This window comes from Muscardinus avellanarius (genome assembly GCF_963383645.1).
Source record: "Muscardinus avellanarius genome assembly, chromosome: 11".
Classification (NCBI taxonomy): domain Eukaryota; kingdom Metazoa; phylum Chordata; class Mammalia; order Rodentia; family Gliridae; genus Muscardinus; species Muscardinus avellanarius.
The window spans coordinates 41,922,880-41,940,063 of NC_137797.1; the positions used below are offsets into that span (position 1 = coordinate 41,922,880).

Sequence of the window (17,184 nt, forward strand, 5' to 3'; positions counted from 1 at the left end):
CTCCTTTCCACCATTTTCCCTTTGTTCCGACAGCTCCTGTTTTCCCATTTATATTTTCTTTGGAAGGAAAAAAGTTGAGTGTAAATTAATAGTATTTGGTGTTCAGTTTATTAAAGATACAATTTGGCTAGCCAAATATAACTACTATAAGCAAATGGAAGTATTTGGGCCAGTAAATGACAGTGCAATTTTTAAGTGTAGAATAATAGGATTAATTAGGAAAATTTCTTTAATTAAAAAATGACCTTTGGATTACACACAAGATAATAAGCCATCTAAAACAGATGAATACAGTTATATACCCTGTTTAGTTAAAGAAATACAGTAGAACAGTATCATGCAGCACTGGCTAAGGGAGCAAGGGAGTTTGGCTGATAAATTCTCCCATATTCTTAATGATCAGCTTTTTGGAATTAAAAACATAAAATACATAAATTATTTTTCTTCTCTCAATCCTGTTCTTAGAAGTCTGCTGTATATACGCACTACAAGACAGGAGACAGGAATCGATATCAGATGGTAACTGTCAACTGTAGGAAACATGATGTATATTACCAATTAATAGACTATAAAATAAATTTTTTGAAATAGCCATTGTACCACATTTTTCAGTCAGAAGTTCCAAGGAACACTTTTCCACATTTAATGAATGTGTCTCACACACACACAGACACACACAAAGTCTCTACCTCAACAATTTTGGAAAGTACTATTAGGGCTAATTTCCTTAGTACATCTTAGACTTTTTAATATGCTCTTGTGATTTTTTTTTTGATAGAGAAGTTTTAAATATGTACCATTTTCCAAATTTACATAACCATTTTGTGTTCTTTTTTGTTTTCTTTTGTTGTTTTTTCTGTGGTGCTGGGGATTGAACCCAGAGGCATTCTACCTGTGAGCTATACCCCCAGCCCTATTTTTCTTTTTAAATAAGATCTCACTAAGTTGCTGAGGCTGGCCATGAACCTGCAATCCTCCTGTCTCAGCCTCCGAAGTATTGGTATGCCACCCTGTCTTTATCAACCCAGGTGTAGTGGCGCAGACTTGTAATACCAATACTTGGGATGTTAAGACAGGAGGAGTAAAGGTTTGCGGCCAACCTAAGCTAATTAGTGAGGCCCTCCTCAATTTAGTGAGACCCTGTTTCAAAATTAAGATTAAAAAATAGGGCAAATGCCCTATTTTGGACGTCAAATACCCCTGGGTTCCATCCCCAGACCCACAAATAAATAACAAATAAATAAATAAATAGTATTGTGTGAATAAGGAAAATTCATTAGACCATTTCTTCGGGTTTTGAAAGAAAAGTAGGTAGAATAAATTAAACTTCATTAACTTCACATAGAAAATAGTTTTCTGTAAGTGTTCTCAGAAATGTGAACTAGGTGGTAATATAATTAAAGTATATTAACAATTAAATTTGCCAAATAGTATTATTGGGAGGGAAGTTTTCCTGTTTATTGCAGGCTCTATCTTAACATTTGCTCAGCCCTTTAATTCCCTTTGGGTATATATTACCTCCTTTTTTGCAGAAGTTCAGTTTCTTGTTCAAATTATGAGCAAAAATATATTATCTGCCAAAACATCATTAATAAAAGCACCCTGACAGGAATGCAAGGAGTGCTGCTTACTCACTTAACACTTCATAGTTTAAATTTTGCATTCAGTCTAACCATTTTTTTTATTGAAAGAAGGTGTTGACAGTCTAGAGTTCAGTCAGATAACTTGTCATGTCATTTAAGATTGTTTTAGAAGAGTCTAAAAAGGGGATGAGGTGAGGATTGATTTAATAAATTAGGACTCTGTACCCTAGAAAATAAAAGATTTAGAAAGAAATTTGGTACCTGTCTTCCAGAATTTAAAAGTACTTTAAATAGAAGCTAACTGCACACCTGTAATCCTGTGAGTACCTGTGAGGCTGAGACAAGAGGATTGCAGGCTCACAGCCAACACATTATAACTTAGCAAGCTTTGTTTCAAAAGAAAATAGGGCAGAAGGGGGCTATGGCTCACAGATAGAAATGACCCTGTATTCAATCCCCAGTACCCCCAAAGAAAAATATTCTATAGAGCACAACTTTTAAGGCCCCCCTTTTTTGGGGGGGTGTTACTGGGATTCCTGGAAGCCCTTCTACTTCCAGGCTACACTTCCAGACCTATTTTATACTTTTGAAACAGGGTCTCTTATGCCAGCGTGGCTGGCTTCGAACCTGTGCGATCCTCCTGCCAAGCCTCCCAAGTGCGGGGATTACAAGCGTGAGCCACCACGCCCGGCTAAGGCCCCTTTTTTTAAGTAAAAGAAGTTGGTCGTTAAAGGGATAGGGCTTAAAGGGAAATTTCAATTGAAGTTTAAGAAGAGGTAGAGAATTAACATTGAATGGATTGTTTCCTAGCAGATGTTAAATAATCACTTTTTTAAAATAGCAAGAGAAGGGGGGGGGCTTTCTCAGTTAAGAATAATAAATGACAACAACAACAAAAAATTTAAATTCTATCTGTTCTGAGAACTTAGTTTTTCACTAAATTAAATATCTCAGCCTCTTTTGATATAACTACATTTCTTTTAACCCATGGGCATTCTACCTTTGAGCTACATCCCTAGCTTTTTTTTTATCTTTTATTTAGAAACAGTTGATAAGGCTGTCCTCAAATCTGTGATCCTCCTGTCTCAGCCTCTTAAGAACTAGGATTCCACGTGTGTTCCATTACGCCCAGTAGAGCTAAAATTTTTTATTCTTTAGTTCTCTAAATACTCCTTTTGGTTGAGACAGGAGGATCACAGATTCAAAGTAAGCCTCTGCAACTTAGACCCTATTTCCATAAAAATGTAAAACAGGACTAGGGCTAATGCTCAAGAGTCAGAATGCCCCTAGGTTCAGTCCTCAGCGCCACAAGATAATAATAAGACATAAATCTTTTTTTTATGGTACTGGGGATGGAACCCTGGTTACATTTTCAGACCTATTTTATATTTTATTTGGAAACAGGATCTCTTAAGCCAGCGAGACTGGCTTCAAACCTTCGCAATCTTCCTGTCACTGCCTCCCAAGCGCAGGGATTACAAGTGTGCGCCACCACGCTCAGCAAAAATAAATATTTTTTTAAGAATGGTCTTTCTAAGCTGGGCGTGGTGGTGCACGCTTGTAATACCAGCACTTGGGAGGCTGAGACAAGAGGATCTCACAGCTTTGAAGCTAGCCTCAGCTACTTAGTAAGGCTCTCAGCAACTTAGTGAGAACCTATTTCCAAATAAAGTATAACATAGGTCTGGGAATATAGCCTGGAGGTAGAAAAGCCCCAGGGTTCCAAACCAGTACCTTAAAAAAAAAAAAAAGAATGGTTCTTTCTTAAAATTTAGTTATGGTTAAAATGGTGTAGTTAGGTAGTTAGGAAGAAATTAAAATATAATATGTTGAGATGTAATTAGTTTCAATCTAAAAAGATATTAGATTACATTTTTAATTTCAGAATGGGTACAACCATTTTCTAAAGATTCTTTTTCTTTAAATCCATTAAATGCTAAATTTTTAAGTCATTCAAATATTGTATCTCCAAACTTAACAATTTTAATTTATTACTGTAGATCATACCTCACTCCTGTTAGAGATGAAGAGTCTGAATCCCAAAGAAAAGCAAGATCTAGACAAGCAAGACAGTCTAGAAGATCAACACAGGTATAATTAATATGATGTGTATAGTGTATAAGATTTATATGAAATGCATATGCTTAATAAGTAAAAGCAAATTACCGTTTTCACTTTGCTGTGAAAATATCAATCTCAATATGCTAGTATGAGTAACTCTTAAAAGGTAAAAGTTGAGTATTTTTTGAATATCGTGCACGCACGTGTGAATGTGTGTGTGTGTGAGAGAGAGAGAGAGAGAGAGAGAGAGAGAGAGAGAGAGTGTGTGTGTGTGTGTGTGTGTGTGTGTGTGTGTGTGTGTGTTGCAGTAAGTTAAACCCAGGGATACTCTTTACTTCCCAGCTTTATTCCAGTCCTATTTAATTTTTTATTTTGAAAAATTGTGACCCAACTTGTGATCCTCCACTTTCAGCTTACTGGGATTATAGGCATACGCTGCTGCTTCCAGCCTCTCCTTCTTAATTTGATATCTTGTATGGAGTACTTGGTAAATGTTAGAGTAAACATAAAAATGATGTATAGCCGGGCGTGGTGGCGCACGCTTGTAATCCCCATGCTTGGGAGGCTGAGACAGGAGGAGCGCACAGGTTGGAAGCCAGCCTCAGCTCCTTAATGAGTCTCTCAGCACGTTAGTGAGACCCTGTTCCCAAATAAAATATAAAATAGGTCTGGGAGTATAGCCCAGAGGTAGAAGGCCTCTGGGTTCCACCTCCAGTACCAATAAATTAAATAAATAAATAAATAAATAAATAAATAAATAAATAAAGTTATGTATAATAATTCAAAGAGTTTGGTGAATATTTGGAGATAGAAGTGTGTAGAAAATAGGCCATCTTTTAGGTAAATCCAACATCTAATGTGCAAGTGTGAGAAAAATGTCTCTCAGGCTAATTACCTTCCTTCTTCCTCCTTGTCATGATAATCATGACATATATGGTGTATCTCTGTGTTTTTTCTTTCCTGCAATTGAGGAGCTGCATGGTACAGATGCAACTGCTTCATCCTTACCACTACTTAGCTTGTAAGCTGACCTATTTTTAGAGTTTTCACATACTTTTCCCATTTTTGTACCTTTAACTTCTTGAAATCTAGTAAGTTTTTGGTTGAACCTTAAAAATATATTTCTTTTTTGAAATCCTAACCTCAGCCTATAGTAAACCATAATAATTATTATATGTGCACATGTGCACACAGCATTCTATAAAAAATGTGTATATTGGCTCTTCTTCCCACCTCTGAATTTGGAAACATATTTGTAAATGGTGGTTCTATCTCTCTTCATATTATGTTAACTTTTTTTGTGTGTGTGTGTGGTGGTGGTGGTATTGGAGATGGAACCCAGAGGCGTTCTACCTCCGAGAGGTACCCCCCGCCCTATTTTTTCCTTCTTTTGGTCTCACTGAGTTGCGGAGGGCCTCACTAAGTAGCTGAGGCTGTCCTTGAACCATGATCCTCCTCTCTCAGCCTCCCAAATGCTGGGATTACAAGCATGCGCTACCATGTCTAGATAACTTCTGAATATTGAGATAGTTTCTATCCCACATTTGTAACTCTCTCAGACTCTTAACATGATGCCTACTCTTGATGATTCTTCATAGAGTAAATATAATTTCTTGTATAAAAATTATATTTGGAGCCAAGCATGGTGGCACATTCTTATAATCCCAGTACTTGGAAGGCTGAGACAGGAGGATTACAGGTTGGTGACCAGCCTCAACTACTTAGTGAGAACTTCAGCAACTTAGTGAGACTCTGTTCCAAATTAAAAGATAAAAAATAGGGCTGAAGTATAACTTGGAGGTAGAATGCCCCTGGGTTCAATCCCATTACCACCCCCCAAAAAAAGTGTGTGTGTGTGTGTGTGTGTGTGTGTGTGTGTGTGTGTGTGTACACATACACGTACGTACTTTGGTTTAGAGGTCAATTCCAAACGTGTATTTGACTTGTAATGCATTCATACTTAATATACTTATTTCTAAAATAATTTGTTTGAGCCGGGTGTGGTGGCGCACTTGTAATCCCAGTACTTGGGAGCCTGAGATAGAAGGATCATAGATTCTCAGCCAGCCTCAGCTACTTAGTGAGGCCCTCCGCAACTTAGTGAGAGCCTGTTTCAAAATAAAGAATAGAAATTAGGGCTGTGGGTATAGCTTGGAGGTAGAATCCCCCTGGGTTCAATCCCCAGTTTCAAATATATAATATATGTTATTTTGAAATTATCTTTAATGCTTCTCATAATTAACTTTTTCTCTTTTCTATACAGGGTGTGACATTAACAGATCTTCAAGAAGCTGAGAAAACTATTGGAAGAAGTCGTTCTACCAGAACCAGAGAACAAGAAAATGAAGAAAAAGAAAAAGAAGAAAAAGAAAAACAAGATAAGGAGAAACAAGAAGAAAAGAAGGAGTCAGAAACATCCAGAGAAGATGAATATAAACAGAAGTACTCCAGAACATATGATGAGGTAGTAGTCTTATCAGTAGTACAGCTGCGTCAGTAGGATGAATAATTGTGATTCTAAATATATAGCAGAGATTTGTATACCATGAAACCATATGCCACATATGTGAAGAGATTTTAGCTGGCGTCCTAAATTACTTTGTCACCTTTGGAATGAATTGTTAAATATTCCATATATTTTTGTTTTTAATATTTCAAGTTGGTTTTAATTTTAATGTTTACAGACTTACCCACGTTACAGACCAGTGTCAACTTCGAGTTCAACCACTCCATCATCTTCAGTTTCTACGGTGAGCAGTTCACTCTACACTTCAAGTCAACTAAACAGACCAAATAGTCTTGTAGGTATAACTTCTGCCTACTCCAGAGGATTAACAAAAGAAAATGAAAGAGGTAAGGAGACCAAATTTTGAAAACTACTTTCTTCAAAAAATTCTTTGAATTGTTTTTTTCCTAGATAATAATGGAACTAAAAAGGAACATCATAAGTGGAACAAATTCAAACTAAACAGAAAAATATGTGATGTTGAGAATAACAAAAGTAGAAGACAAATACAAAAAGCATATGGCGTAGAGTTGATATAAATATCTTATGAACTATTAGTTCACAAAAATCTTCATGCCCACCTGCCAAAAAAAGTCAGTATAGAAAACCTGGTGGGTCACCTCAGCATGGTGGCACATGCCTGAATTCCTAGTAGCTGAGAGGCTGAAACAAGAGGATCATAGGTTTGAAGACAGTCTCAGCAACCTGAGGAGACACTGTTTCAAAACAAGGGCTGGGTGTGGAGCTCTGAGATAGAATGCTCCTGGGTTCATTCTTTAAGCTACTTCTTAGTTCTACATATCATATTTTTCAAATGTTTTCTGTGAAATTGTTTTAAACTGAAATCACTTAAAACATATAGCACCCCTGCTAAAAACTTTTATGCTGCTTTCTTGAAAAATAAATTTATTTCTCAGCTATGTATTGGTGCAATAATGCTCACTATTGCCATTTCCTGTTTGATGTAAACTTCTTACTAAAATTCTTACTAATTCCTGTGTTACTTCATAGATGAGTGCTAGATAAAATGATTTCTAGTAAAGGGCATTTACATATCACGGTATTATATCAGTAATCATTTAGGATAAATACCAGAAAAGTAAATTTTTCTCAGTTTCTCACTAGACTTTATTTTGTTGGTCATTAAGATATTTCAGTTCTTTAAACTACTATGTATGAGGCCCATATATTATTAGCCAACACTTAAATTTAGAGACATTCAAATAAAATCTTAGATGTTTGGCTTTTCTTAAAAAGTTGGGAAATTTGCCAACAGTGCTTGTGAATCCTTACAAAGCAGCAGTTGGCTGGAGCTAAGTAGTAGCAGCTCAGCATCCTCTCAAATAGCACCCTTCTTGGCCCGTTTATATTACCTTGGTAGATGGTCACTAGAAGGCATTTAATTCTAAAAACAGCTTTAAGAGCCTCTCTTAATCCTTTAATTTTGGAATCTCTTTTGCTGTGATTCTTCGCTAATGATACAATGGTCTTTTTAATTTTTAAAATCATTTTTCTCCCAAATGTGTACTTTTAAAATATATTCAGAGATCCTAATGTTCTGTATCACGTAATCCTGATGCTATTTTAACTGTTCAGGGTTGAAAAGGAAATCTTAGTCTTAAGATTCTAAAGGAAATGTTAGTTTTAATCTTAAGACTAACATTTTTTTATGTTGACTTGTTTTTAATAAGAGAGAATACATTTTTAGAGGAAAAGGGTTTACTCTAGCTATTATGTAAGAAAAATTAAATGATATTGTATTACTACTAAATAAGGATTGGCAATAAAGAAATAGAAACTACAAAATTCGTAAGATTCCTATTTGCTGTTATATCACTAAGAAGAATTTAGATTGTTTTTTTTTTTTTCTTTTCTCTTAGAATGTTAGTTTTAGGTATAGCAACTAACCCCTATCACACAATAACAACTGGAGCCCCATCCTTCATGTAGAATTTCAATATTCTTTCTAGCAAATATCACTGTCTTGAGGAAATTTTTAATTTTAGACACAGAAAAAATAGAGATAATTATTCTTGAATTGTGACTGGAGAGAGGCTACACAAATTGTTTTGTGAATTGTTTTGACATACGTTTTAAAATATTGTCAAGGTAGCCGGGCGTGGTGGCACACGCTTGTAATCTCTGCACTTGGGAGGCGAAGACAGGAGGATCGCACAGGTTCAAAGCCAGCCATGCGGGCTGGCTTAGGAGACCCTGTTTCCAAATAAAAAAGTATAAAAAAAGGTCTGGGAGCATAGCCCAGAGGTATAAGGGTTTCAAGGAACCCCAGTACCACCAAAAAAAAAAAATATATATATATATATATCGTCAAGGTACATAGGTATCATGTGGTTTACTGTAATCCTTAACAGAGGGAGAAAAAAAAGAAGAGGAGAAAGAAGGTGAAGATAAATCACAACCTAAATCAATCAGAGAACGGCGGCGACCAAGAGAGAAAAGAAGATCTACAGGAGTATCCTTTTGGACACAAGATGTGAGAACCTATTCAGCTTACTTGCTTGTATACTAATGTTTCCAAAAGTTTATACTAACAACCGCCTATACTGCTCAGATTATATATTCTTAAAATTATTACTGTTTACTTGAATCAAGAAAAGTAATGCCAAAGGTAGTTGTTATCTAGCTTTGTAAAGATTATTGCTTAAATTTTTGGCATTGCTGGGTGTGGTGGCACATGCTTATAATCCCAGCATTTCGGAGGCAGTTTGCGGACAGCCTCAAGCTACTTAGTGAGGCCCTCTGCAACTTAGACCCTGTTTCAAAATAAAGAATAATAATAAAAAAAATAGGGCAGGGGATGTAGCTCGGAGGTCAAATGCCCCTAGGTTCCATCCCCAGACCCGCAAAAATTAATTAATTAATTAATTAATTCATTCATTCATTATTCATTTTTGGTATTACTGAAAAGCAGTTCTGTCCAGATTTTGGAATGAAAGTTATAATGGCTGTTTCTCAGAATAGATATATTATTTTATAATGGCTAAGCTATTTTTTTATCTTAGAGATTCTTGAAAGGTGTTTTACATTTAATCTCATTTTTACAAATATCATTATTAGATCTAAACAGAATTGTTTCTGTCTCAAGCATGGGGATTACAAGCATGCACCACCACACCCAGCAGTATTCTGGTTTCTAACACCATAATTGACTTTGTCTATTTATGAAGAGCATATGAACAGTACTCTAGGTTTTGTAATTTAATATTAGGCTTATGAAATACATCCATGCCATTATGTGTAGTAAGACATTTACTTTATTGCTATAAATCTTTCTATACTTTTATAGTCACCCCATCTGTGTTTTTCTTATAAACAATGCATCAGGTCAGCTTCTTTCTGAATATTTTTATTTTTAATTGAAGTTTTAATACATTTTATTGTATTTAATATTACACATACTACAAGCAACACTGTCATATAGTTAAAAATGTACAAAGAGGTAATATATATGAAAGTAATAGCACAAAACATGGGACAATATTAATGGAGTTTTAAAGTCTCTTTTAATCAGTAAGGGTCTCCCTCCATCTCTCTTTCTACAATTACCTTTTAAGGAACTGGATTATCATATTCCTAAAGTGTAGTTTAACATTCTTTGTTGTCCTGATTGTTGTTTTTCCTACAAATTGGTAGTTGGAGCTGGAGGTTTGATCAGATTCTACTTTAATATTCTTTGGGTAAGGTGTTTTTTTCCTCCATCAGAAAGTATGTAATGTCTGGCTGATTTTAATAGATAACAGTTAATCAGTAATATTTTAATGACTATATAAAATAAGACAATGTAATCTTCACATCCTAACGTTTATACTGCCTTTTTATTTTAAAATATCTTATATTCTAGTAACTTGTGTTAGAAACTTTATAGGCAAAGTTTTTTTATTATTTAGTATTTATTTTTTACCAATGTTAAGCCAGCATTCATTAAATTCTAATTTGCCATCAAGGCACACAGAGCTCTTTTCCTTTTTATTGCTCCATATTTAGACCTATACCAAACAACATGCAAAAGGAACCATGGGCTGAGTGGAAGGGTGTTGTGCAGTTAGCAGCTCTTTCTTCTATTGTAGTATTAGATTCCTTTTCTTAGTTATTACCTTTTAGGAACTTTTAGCCTTTTTACTTTTTTCTTTCCATTTTCTGTGTTCGCCCATGAAACTTCATTGCATAAACACAATCAGTTCATGACATTAAATTAATTTAAAAAACTAACAACAGCATCATTGATTTTTTTTTTTTCTGTTCACTCATTAACCTCACATATCTACCATTTTTGCTAGCTACCAAAGTGGCAGCTTACACATAGTTTCTATCTAATTCTTGGAATAAGTATGAACAGGTTATATCCTCACTTTATGGATAAGGGCAAGAGTGGCTTAAAAAATTTAAAATAACTAGCCACATAGCTGAAAATAACAATACTAGTTTAAAGTCTGTCGTATTTCCATAGTGAGCCATTTTTAAGAACTTCCAGTAGAATATTCTAATGGTCTGGGGTTCTAGACTTTTATCCTACTATTATTTTGATTTTCTATTTCATATACTTAAGTTCCCACAAAATTTCTATAAGGAAACCTACCTAAACATAGTAGGTCTATTGTGAAAATATTACTAAACTTACCAGATCTAACTTTGTGTAAAACAATGAATTTATTTTTGCTGCTTCATTATATTTGAGTAGTTATATAGTACTTACATTAAATATTGAATTATATGCAGTTTCATAAATTGGAATATCTTCTCTTTTTTTCATGTTAAACTCCAGTTTCTTCATCCTCAATATGAATGTGTTTCCTAAACCACATGTAAGACATATGTTCTTTGCCATTTACAACTAGCCTCTTAGACTGTGCCATGCCAACAAAATAGGCTTCTTCTAAAAAACTCCTGCATAAGAATCAGTTATTCTTTTTATCCAGTTCATAGAATATTTTTCTGAAGAGTCCGTTTCAATTAGAAATGTTCTAATGTTCTTAAATATTAACTGTTTGAAATCTGTCTTCTTTTCTAAAATAAATTTTTAATTTATTTTAGAGTGATGAAAATGAACAAGAACAACAGTCAGACACAGAAGAGGGGTCCAATAAAAAAGAAACTCAGGTAAATAGCATCACTTTTTATTGACTAATCATATTTTAAGGATTTACTAACTTTTAATTACATTTTATTATATTTATTCATGCAAAACAGTTCTTGCACACTCCACATACTTACTGGGGGAATACAATATTAGTGGTTGTCTGGGAAACAGGGGTGTAAAGATCGAATAGGGACAAATAGTATATTGGAAATGATAGAAATATTCTGCATCTTGATTGTAGCTGTATTGTTTTGACAGTAGCAACTGTCAAAACTCACCAGACTGTATACTCTTAAGTGGATGTAGTTTATTGTAATATAACCTTCAGAGTTGAAAAAACAAAATACGGATGATACCTAAAGGATACTCAAAAGTAGTATAAATCGAGAAGTAATAGGCTCAGATTTTGTTTTCTGTAAATGACAAAGTTATGTTCTGAAGAAAATAAATTTCTGACTTTAAAGTCTTCAGAGAATTTTTGTATTCAGTCACTAGTGGTATTATCAACAGCTTCTAAAAAGACAATTTTTTCCCTCACTAGTGATGAAAGGTTTAAGACGATTTTGAATCAGACCTAAGGTTGTACTGTTAACAGGCAGTGAAGGATTCTTCCCCTTGTGTTTTCTACCCTTCTGTATTTCCTATGATTGTTGCAGTAAAAAGAAATACTTTAAAAAGCTCTGTTCACATTGATTGAGCTATGCAGCATGAGTTGGCACTTTTTAGCCTGAAATACCATTCTAGTTCTGATAATGTTATCTTCATGACATTACTTGGGATTCCGTAATAAAGCGAGTACATATGCTTTTAGTCAGCAGGGAAGGATGTGAAGTGACCAGTGCTCACTGTTTATGCCACATGACCCTAGTCATTGCTGTTAGGGTCAAGTGTGCCTGTTTTGGTCCCGACAATAACATTATTTTATTTTTAGATGGCTGGATAGACAAATAGAGGAGTGAATTAGCACTGAGAGTAAATTATTGCAGAGCTAAAGCTTTGTCACCTAAACCGTTTTAGCTATCAGTTGTTAATACTCCTCCAATTTATCTGTGGTTTTTTCCTTCTATCAACTAATTCATCCATTGTCTTCCTTTCCCAGGGGTACCTTATGAATTCCCATCTTTCAAAGAAAACAAATAAGCCAGATGTGATGGCATGTGCCTGTAATCCCCAGGGACTTGGGAGGTTGAAACAGGAGAATCACAGGTTCATGGCCAGCTTCGGCAACTTAGTGACACTCTCTACAACTTAATGAGACCCTGTTTCAAAAATAGAGCTGGGGCTGTAGCTCAAAGACATCTTCAGTACCAACACACACACATACACACATGGAAATTAGTAAAATATCCCCAGCTGACACTCCTTATTGATAAAAGAAAGGTAAATCTTCAGGGTTTTTATAGTAACACTCTATAAAGCAAAAACTGAAGACACTTTAAATGTCTACTGTTAGAGAGTACAGTAAATAAAATGTATATGAATAGATCAGTATTTTGTGTATTCACATAAATATTATGGGTGCAAAAATTAATAGTGATTGAGGGGCTTGAGAAATTATAGAAGACATATATGCTTTTATTTGAGCTTATGATATAGTAATCAGAAAAAAAGGATATTTTCACTTTGGAAAAAGAACTTTAAAATGTAGGGAGCAATGACTTGCTAGGTGAAATAAGCAAGACAAAAAATGTTCAGGGAGCTGGGCGTGACGACAAACGCTTGTAATTCCAATACTTGAGAGGCTGAGATAGTAGGATCCCAGGTTCGAGGCCAGTCTCACCTACTTAGTGAGGCCCTCTGCAACTTAGTGAGACCCTGTTTCAAAATAAAGAATAAAAATAAGGCTGGGGATGTAGTTAGGAGGTAGAATGCCCATGAGTTCAATCCCCAGTAACACAAAGAAAAATATTTTTTGTTCAGGAATATTGAGTTTTAGTGTTGCAGGTGAAAAAAGTTTTATAGATTTATCACATAACACTGTGAATACATTAGTTAACACTACTGATCTGTACTGTTAAAATTTAGATAGTAAATTTTATATTACATCTTTGCCATGGTTTAAACTTTTTGAACAAGTGAACAAAAGTATAAACGTGTAAAATGGGGTATTTTCCTTTATATGCACATGTTTTAATTTGTGCCTTGACTTACTTTACGCACATGCTTGGAATAAATTTCTAGACGTGGAAGAACTAAGTTGAAAGGCCCTTTTTACGTTTGTGTAGTACTGGAGATTGAATCCAGGGGCATTCTACCTCCAAGTTACACCCCCAGCCTTATTTTTTATTGTTTTATTTTGAGACAGGGTCTCTCTAAGTAGCTGAAGCTGGCCGCAAACCTGTGATCCTCCTGTTTTAGCCTCCCAAGTACTGGGATTAAAGCATGAGCTACCACTCCTGGCATAAGAAAGGCCCATTTTGTTAAGGCTACTAACTTATATTATTAAATTGATCTCTAAAAAACCTGAACTTCTTACAGTTTCAAAATTTTATATGAGCATATGAATTTCACAGTAATCATACCAAATACAGATAGGAGTTTATATTAAATTTAACTGACACCTTGAAACTTTAAATTTGTCTTTTAAAACTATTAATTGGTATACAGGGAACAAGGGCAAAATTGATTTGCAAAGGAAATCTATACAGACTTTGGTAAAACATTTTTAGTCTGAAATAGACCTAAAACATTACTAAAGGAACTCAGTAATTTTAAAATGCATTTGACAATTAATATAATGGGAAATTCTAACTATCTGAATTTAGGAATGTAGCAAACCATACCTATATAAATACATTATAGAAAGTTGTAGATTCTGTGAGTTTTTTAGTAAAAAGAGAAAAACTAAAGACCATGAGAGAACCTACTTTGTTTCCCTTTATGACCGCCTTACACTTTTTTTTATACTTTCATTGATAACATTTATTCTCACATAATGTAGTTCATAGTGAGAGCATTTTAATTATATCACCTTTCTTTGTGTATATGGTTCCTGGGATTACAAGTATACACCTATACACCACCACACCTAATATATTTCACCTTTTTTTGGGGGGTGGTACTGGGGTTCCTGGAAGCCCTTCTACCTTTGGGCTACACTCCCAGACCTATTTTATATTTTTATTTGGAAACAGGGTCTCTTAAGCAAGTGCATGTGGTTTCGAACCTGTGCGATCCTCCTGTCTCCGCCTCCCAAGCATGGGGAATACAAGCATGCGCTACCACGCCCAACTTATTTCACCATTTTGATAAGAAAAGTTGCAGAAACTTCAGTGTAACATACCACTTGTTTAAGAACATGAACTTAAACCTAATTTCCTCTCTCTCTAATTTTCTTAAACCTTAAAAGAATATGTAGCTATATTTCCAGAAATTAATTCTAAAACAGTGTGTTATACATAAAATACTTTAGGTATGCATTTGTTTGCCTGTTGCTTTGACATATCACATAGTAAACTTTATATCTCTTACTGTAAATATGTCACTTTCTCCTGCTGAATGAGTGTAAAAAATGAATATGTTTCTTAGTCTCTGGTTCCTTTTTCTTCTAGTTGAAAAATAACATATGGAGGTTTTTTTAGGAAGTCACAAAATATACATTTCCAAATATAATGTATGGTATTATGCATGTAAGCATACAGTGATTGTATATTCTATAATTTATTTTAAAAACTACCACATTAAAGTTAAAGCATATTTAGTGAGTAGGTAAGTTAAATAGTATCAGACATTATTAATGTTACATAAGTTTACTTAATCATTAATCAGTTAAAATCTAACAAAATGAAAACATAAAACTTAGTATGTCTCTTTTTCTTTCTAGACGGATTCAATTTCTAGGTATGTTTTACTTTTTTTACTGATTTGTTTCCTCATTTTTATCTCTGCTAAGAATGCATTGTTAGATATTTATGGATTTTGTAAGTTTATAGCATTTGCTGGGTAATAAAAAGCTATAGAAATTTAAATGACATCAGTTTTGTTAAAGGCTTTGCTTTTAGTTCACTGGTCATAGTAAATGACCATGAAAGATTTTCCCAAAATCTCAACAAAAAGTGATGCTTTTTCCAAAGTTTACAAAGTTACATCACCATTGGCTATTCTTATTAACATCAGGGACTGATGAAATCCACATCTAAAAATTTATTTGATCAGATATTTACTATCTTCTCCCTTATTCCTGCTTCAGATAAAGAAATGTATGATACATATTTTGGGGATTTGGTTGGTTGGTTGGTTGGTTCTGTGGTATGAAAGATTGAACCTAAAGGCATTTTACCTTCAAGACACATTCCCAAGCCCTATTTTATTTTTTTACTTTGAAATAGTGTCTTCCTGAAGGTCTCATTAAATTGCTGAGGCTGGCTTCAAAACTGTGATCCTCCTTTCTCAGCCTCCCAAGCACTAGGATTACAAGATTACACTTTGCCCAGCTAGGTGTTTTTTAAGTATCATCTCAGCCAGTCCTCACACCTGTAATCTCAGAGGATCACAGGTTAGAGGCCAGTGTGCAATGATACAGTGAGACCCTGTTTCTAAAAAATAGGTATGGGACAAGACAGACTACTCCCTGGGTTCAATTTTTTTTATAAACATACACACACACACACACACACACACACACACACACACACACACACAGTATCATCTGTCTTAAAAGTATTATATTCTTGGATCTAATCCCAGTTCATTTCTCTAACTCATAATTGTTAACCAAATCCCTGTAAAACCAAGAGTATATTTTCTATTCTGATTTTATTGAATCAAAATGTAGAGCATTTATCAAAAGAAAAGATAACCTGAATTCAGAACCATATAAAAAAAGATATGTTTTTCCTGATTAAGGCAAACTCACTGTCACTTTGGATATATTGTATTTTATTAAATATATTATTTTACTAATTTTGAAACACTTTTTTTTTTTTTTTGAGGGTCTGGGGATGGAACCTGGGCTGGGGCATTTGACCTCTGAGCTATACCCCCTGCCCTATTTTTTTATTCTTTATTTTGAAACAGGGTCTCACTAAGTTGTGGAGGCGCCTCACTAAGTAGCTGAGGCTGTCCATGAACCACGATCCTCCAGTCTCAGCTTCCCAAATGCTGGGATTACAAGTGTGTGCCATCCCACCTGACTTGAAACATCATTTTACACCACTAAAATAGAAAAGACTATACCAGTTAAACTTTTATGTATCATCAATTATAAGCCCTGTTTTGATATTAGAGGGGAAAATGTGTACTTAAAAATGTTAAAATCACTGGGCATAGTGGCACACTCTTGTAATCCCAGCGCTTAGGAGGGTGAGACAGGAGGATCTCACGGGTTCGAAGCCAGCCTCAGCTACTTAGTGAGGCTGTCAGCAACTTAGTGAGACCCTGTTTCCAAATAAAATATAAAATAGGAGTATAGCCCGGAAGTATAAAAGACCCTGGGTTCCACCCCCAGTACCACCAAAAAAAAAAAAAAAAAAAAAAAAGTTAAAATAGTTTATCAATTGACATTTAGATAAAAAATTTTGGATCTTTCCTTCAAATAATGGAACTTAGTAATACAAAAAAAATTAATAATAGGGAAGAGTATTGCCTACTGTGTGGAAATATCAAGTTAATATATGCCAGGCTGTCTGCTGACATAATGTGTGAAAGTCCATAATAAATATTTTTATTTAAATTTATCTTTTAAAGATATGAAACCACTTCCACATCAGCTAGTGATCGGTATGATTCCTTGTTGGGTCGCTCTGGATCATACAGTTACTTAGAAGAAAGAAAACCTTACAGTAGCAGGATCGAAAAGGATGATTCAACTGACTTTAAAAAGGTACTTGGTTTATTTAATTTAAAATGTTATATTTATGTCAAGATATCGTATCCTAAAAACTCATAATGACATCAGTATTTTGAAATAGCTTACTTTCATTTTTAGTGTTTTTGTA

At 34.5% G+C, this 17,184-nt stretch overlaps 1 protein-coding gene across 4 annotated transcripts in view; it reads left to right on the top strand.

Moving 5' to 3' along the window:
* Positions 1 to 17,184, top strand: part of PPP1R12A (protein phosphatase 1 regulatory subunit 12A) — a gene marked incomplete at both ends in the record, with an annotated part of 143,374 nt that overhangs the window by 111,252 nt on the left and 14,938 nt on the right. For all 4 annotated transcript variants that reach the window (XM_080706416.1, XM_080706418.1, XM_080706419.1 and 1 more), the window contains 7 exons: positions 3,584 to 3,674; positions 5,908 to 6,108; positions 6,329 to 6,497; positions 8,523 to 8,644; positions 11,203 to 11,268; positions 15,072 to 15,088; positions 16,934 to 17,069. In XM_080706416.1, coding sequence (XP_080562542.1) covers positions 3,584 to 3,674; positions 5,908 to 6,108; positions 6,329 to 6,497; positions 8,523 to 8,644; positions 11,203 to 11,268; positions 15,072 to 15,088; positions 16,934 to 17,069 — 802 coding nt within the window. The remainder of the gene's footprint in view (positions 1 to 3,583; positions 3,675 to 5,907; positions 6,109 to 6,328; positions 6,498 to 8,522; positions 8,645 to 11,202; positions 11,269 to 15,071; positions 15,089 to 16,933; positions 17,070 to 17,184) is intronic.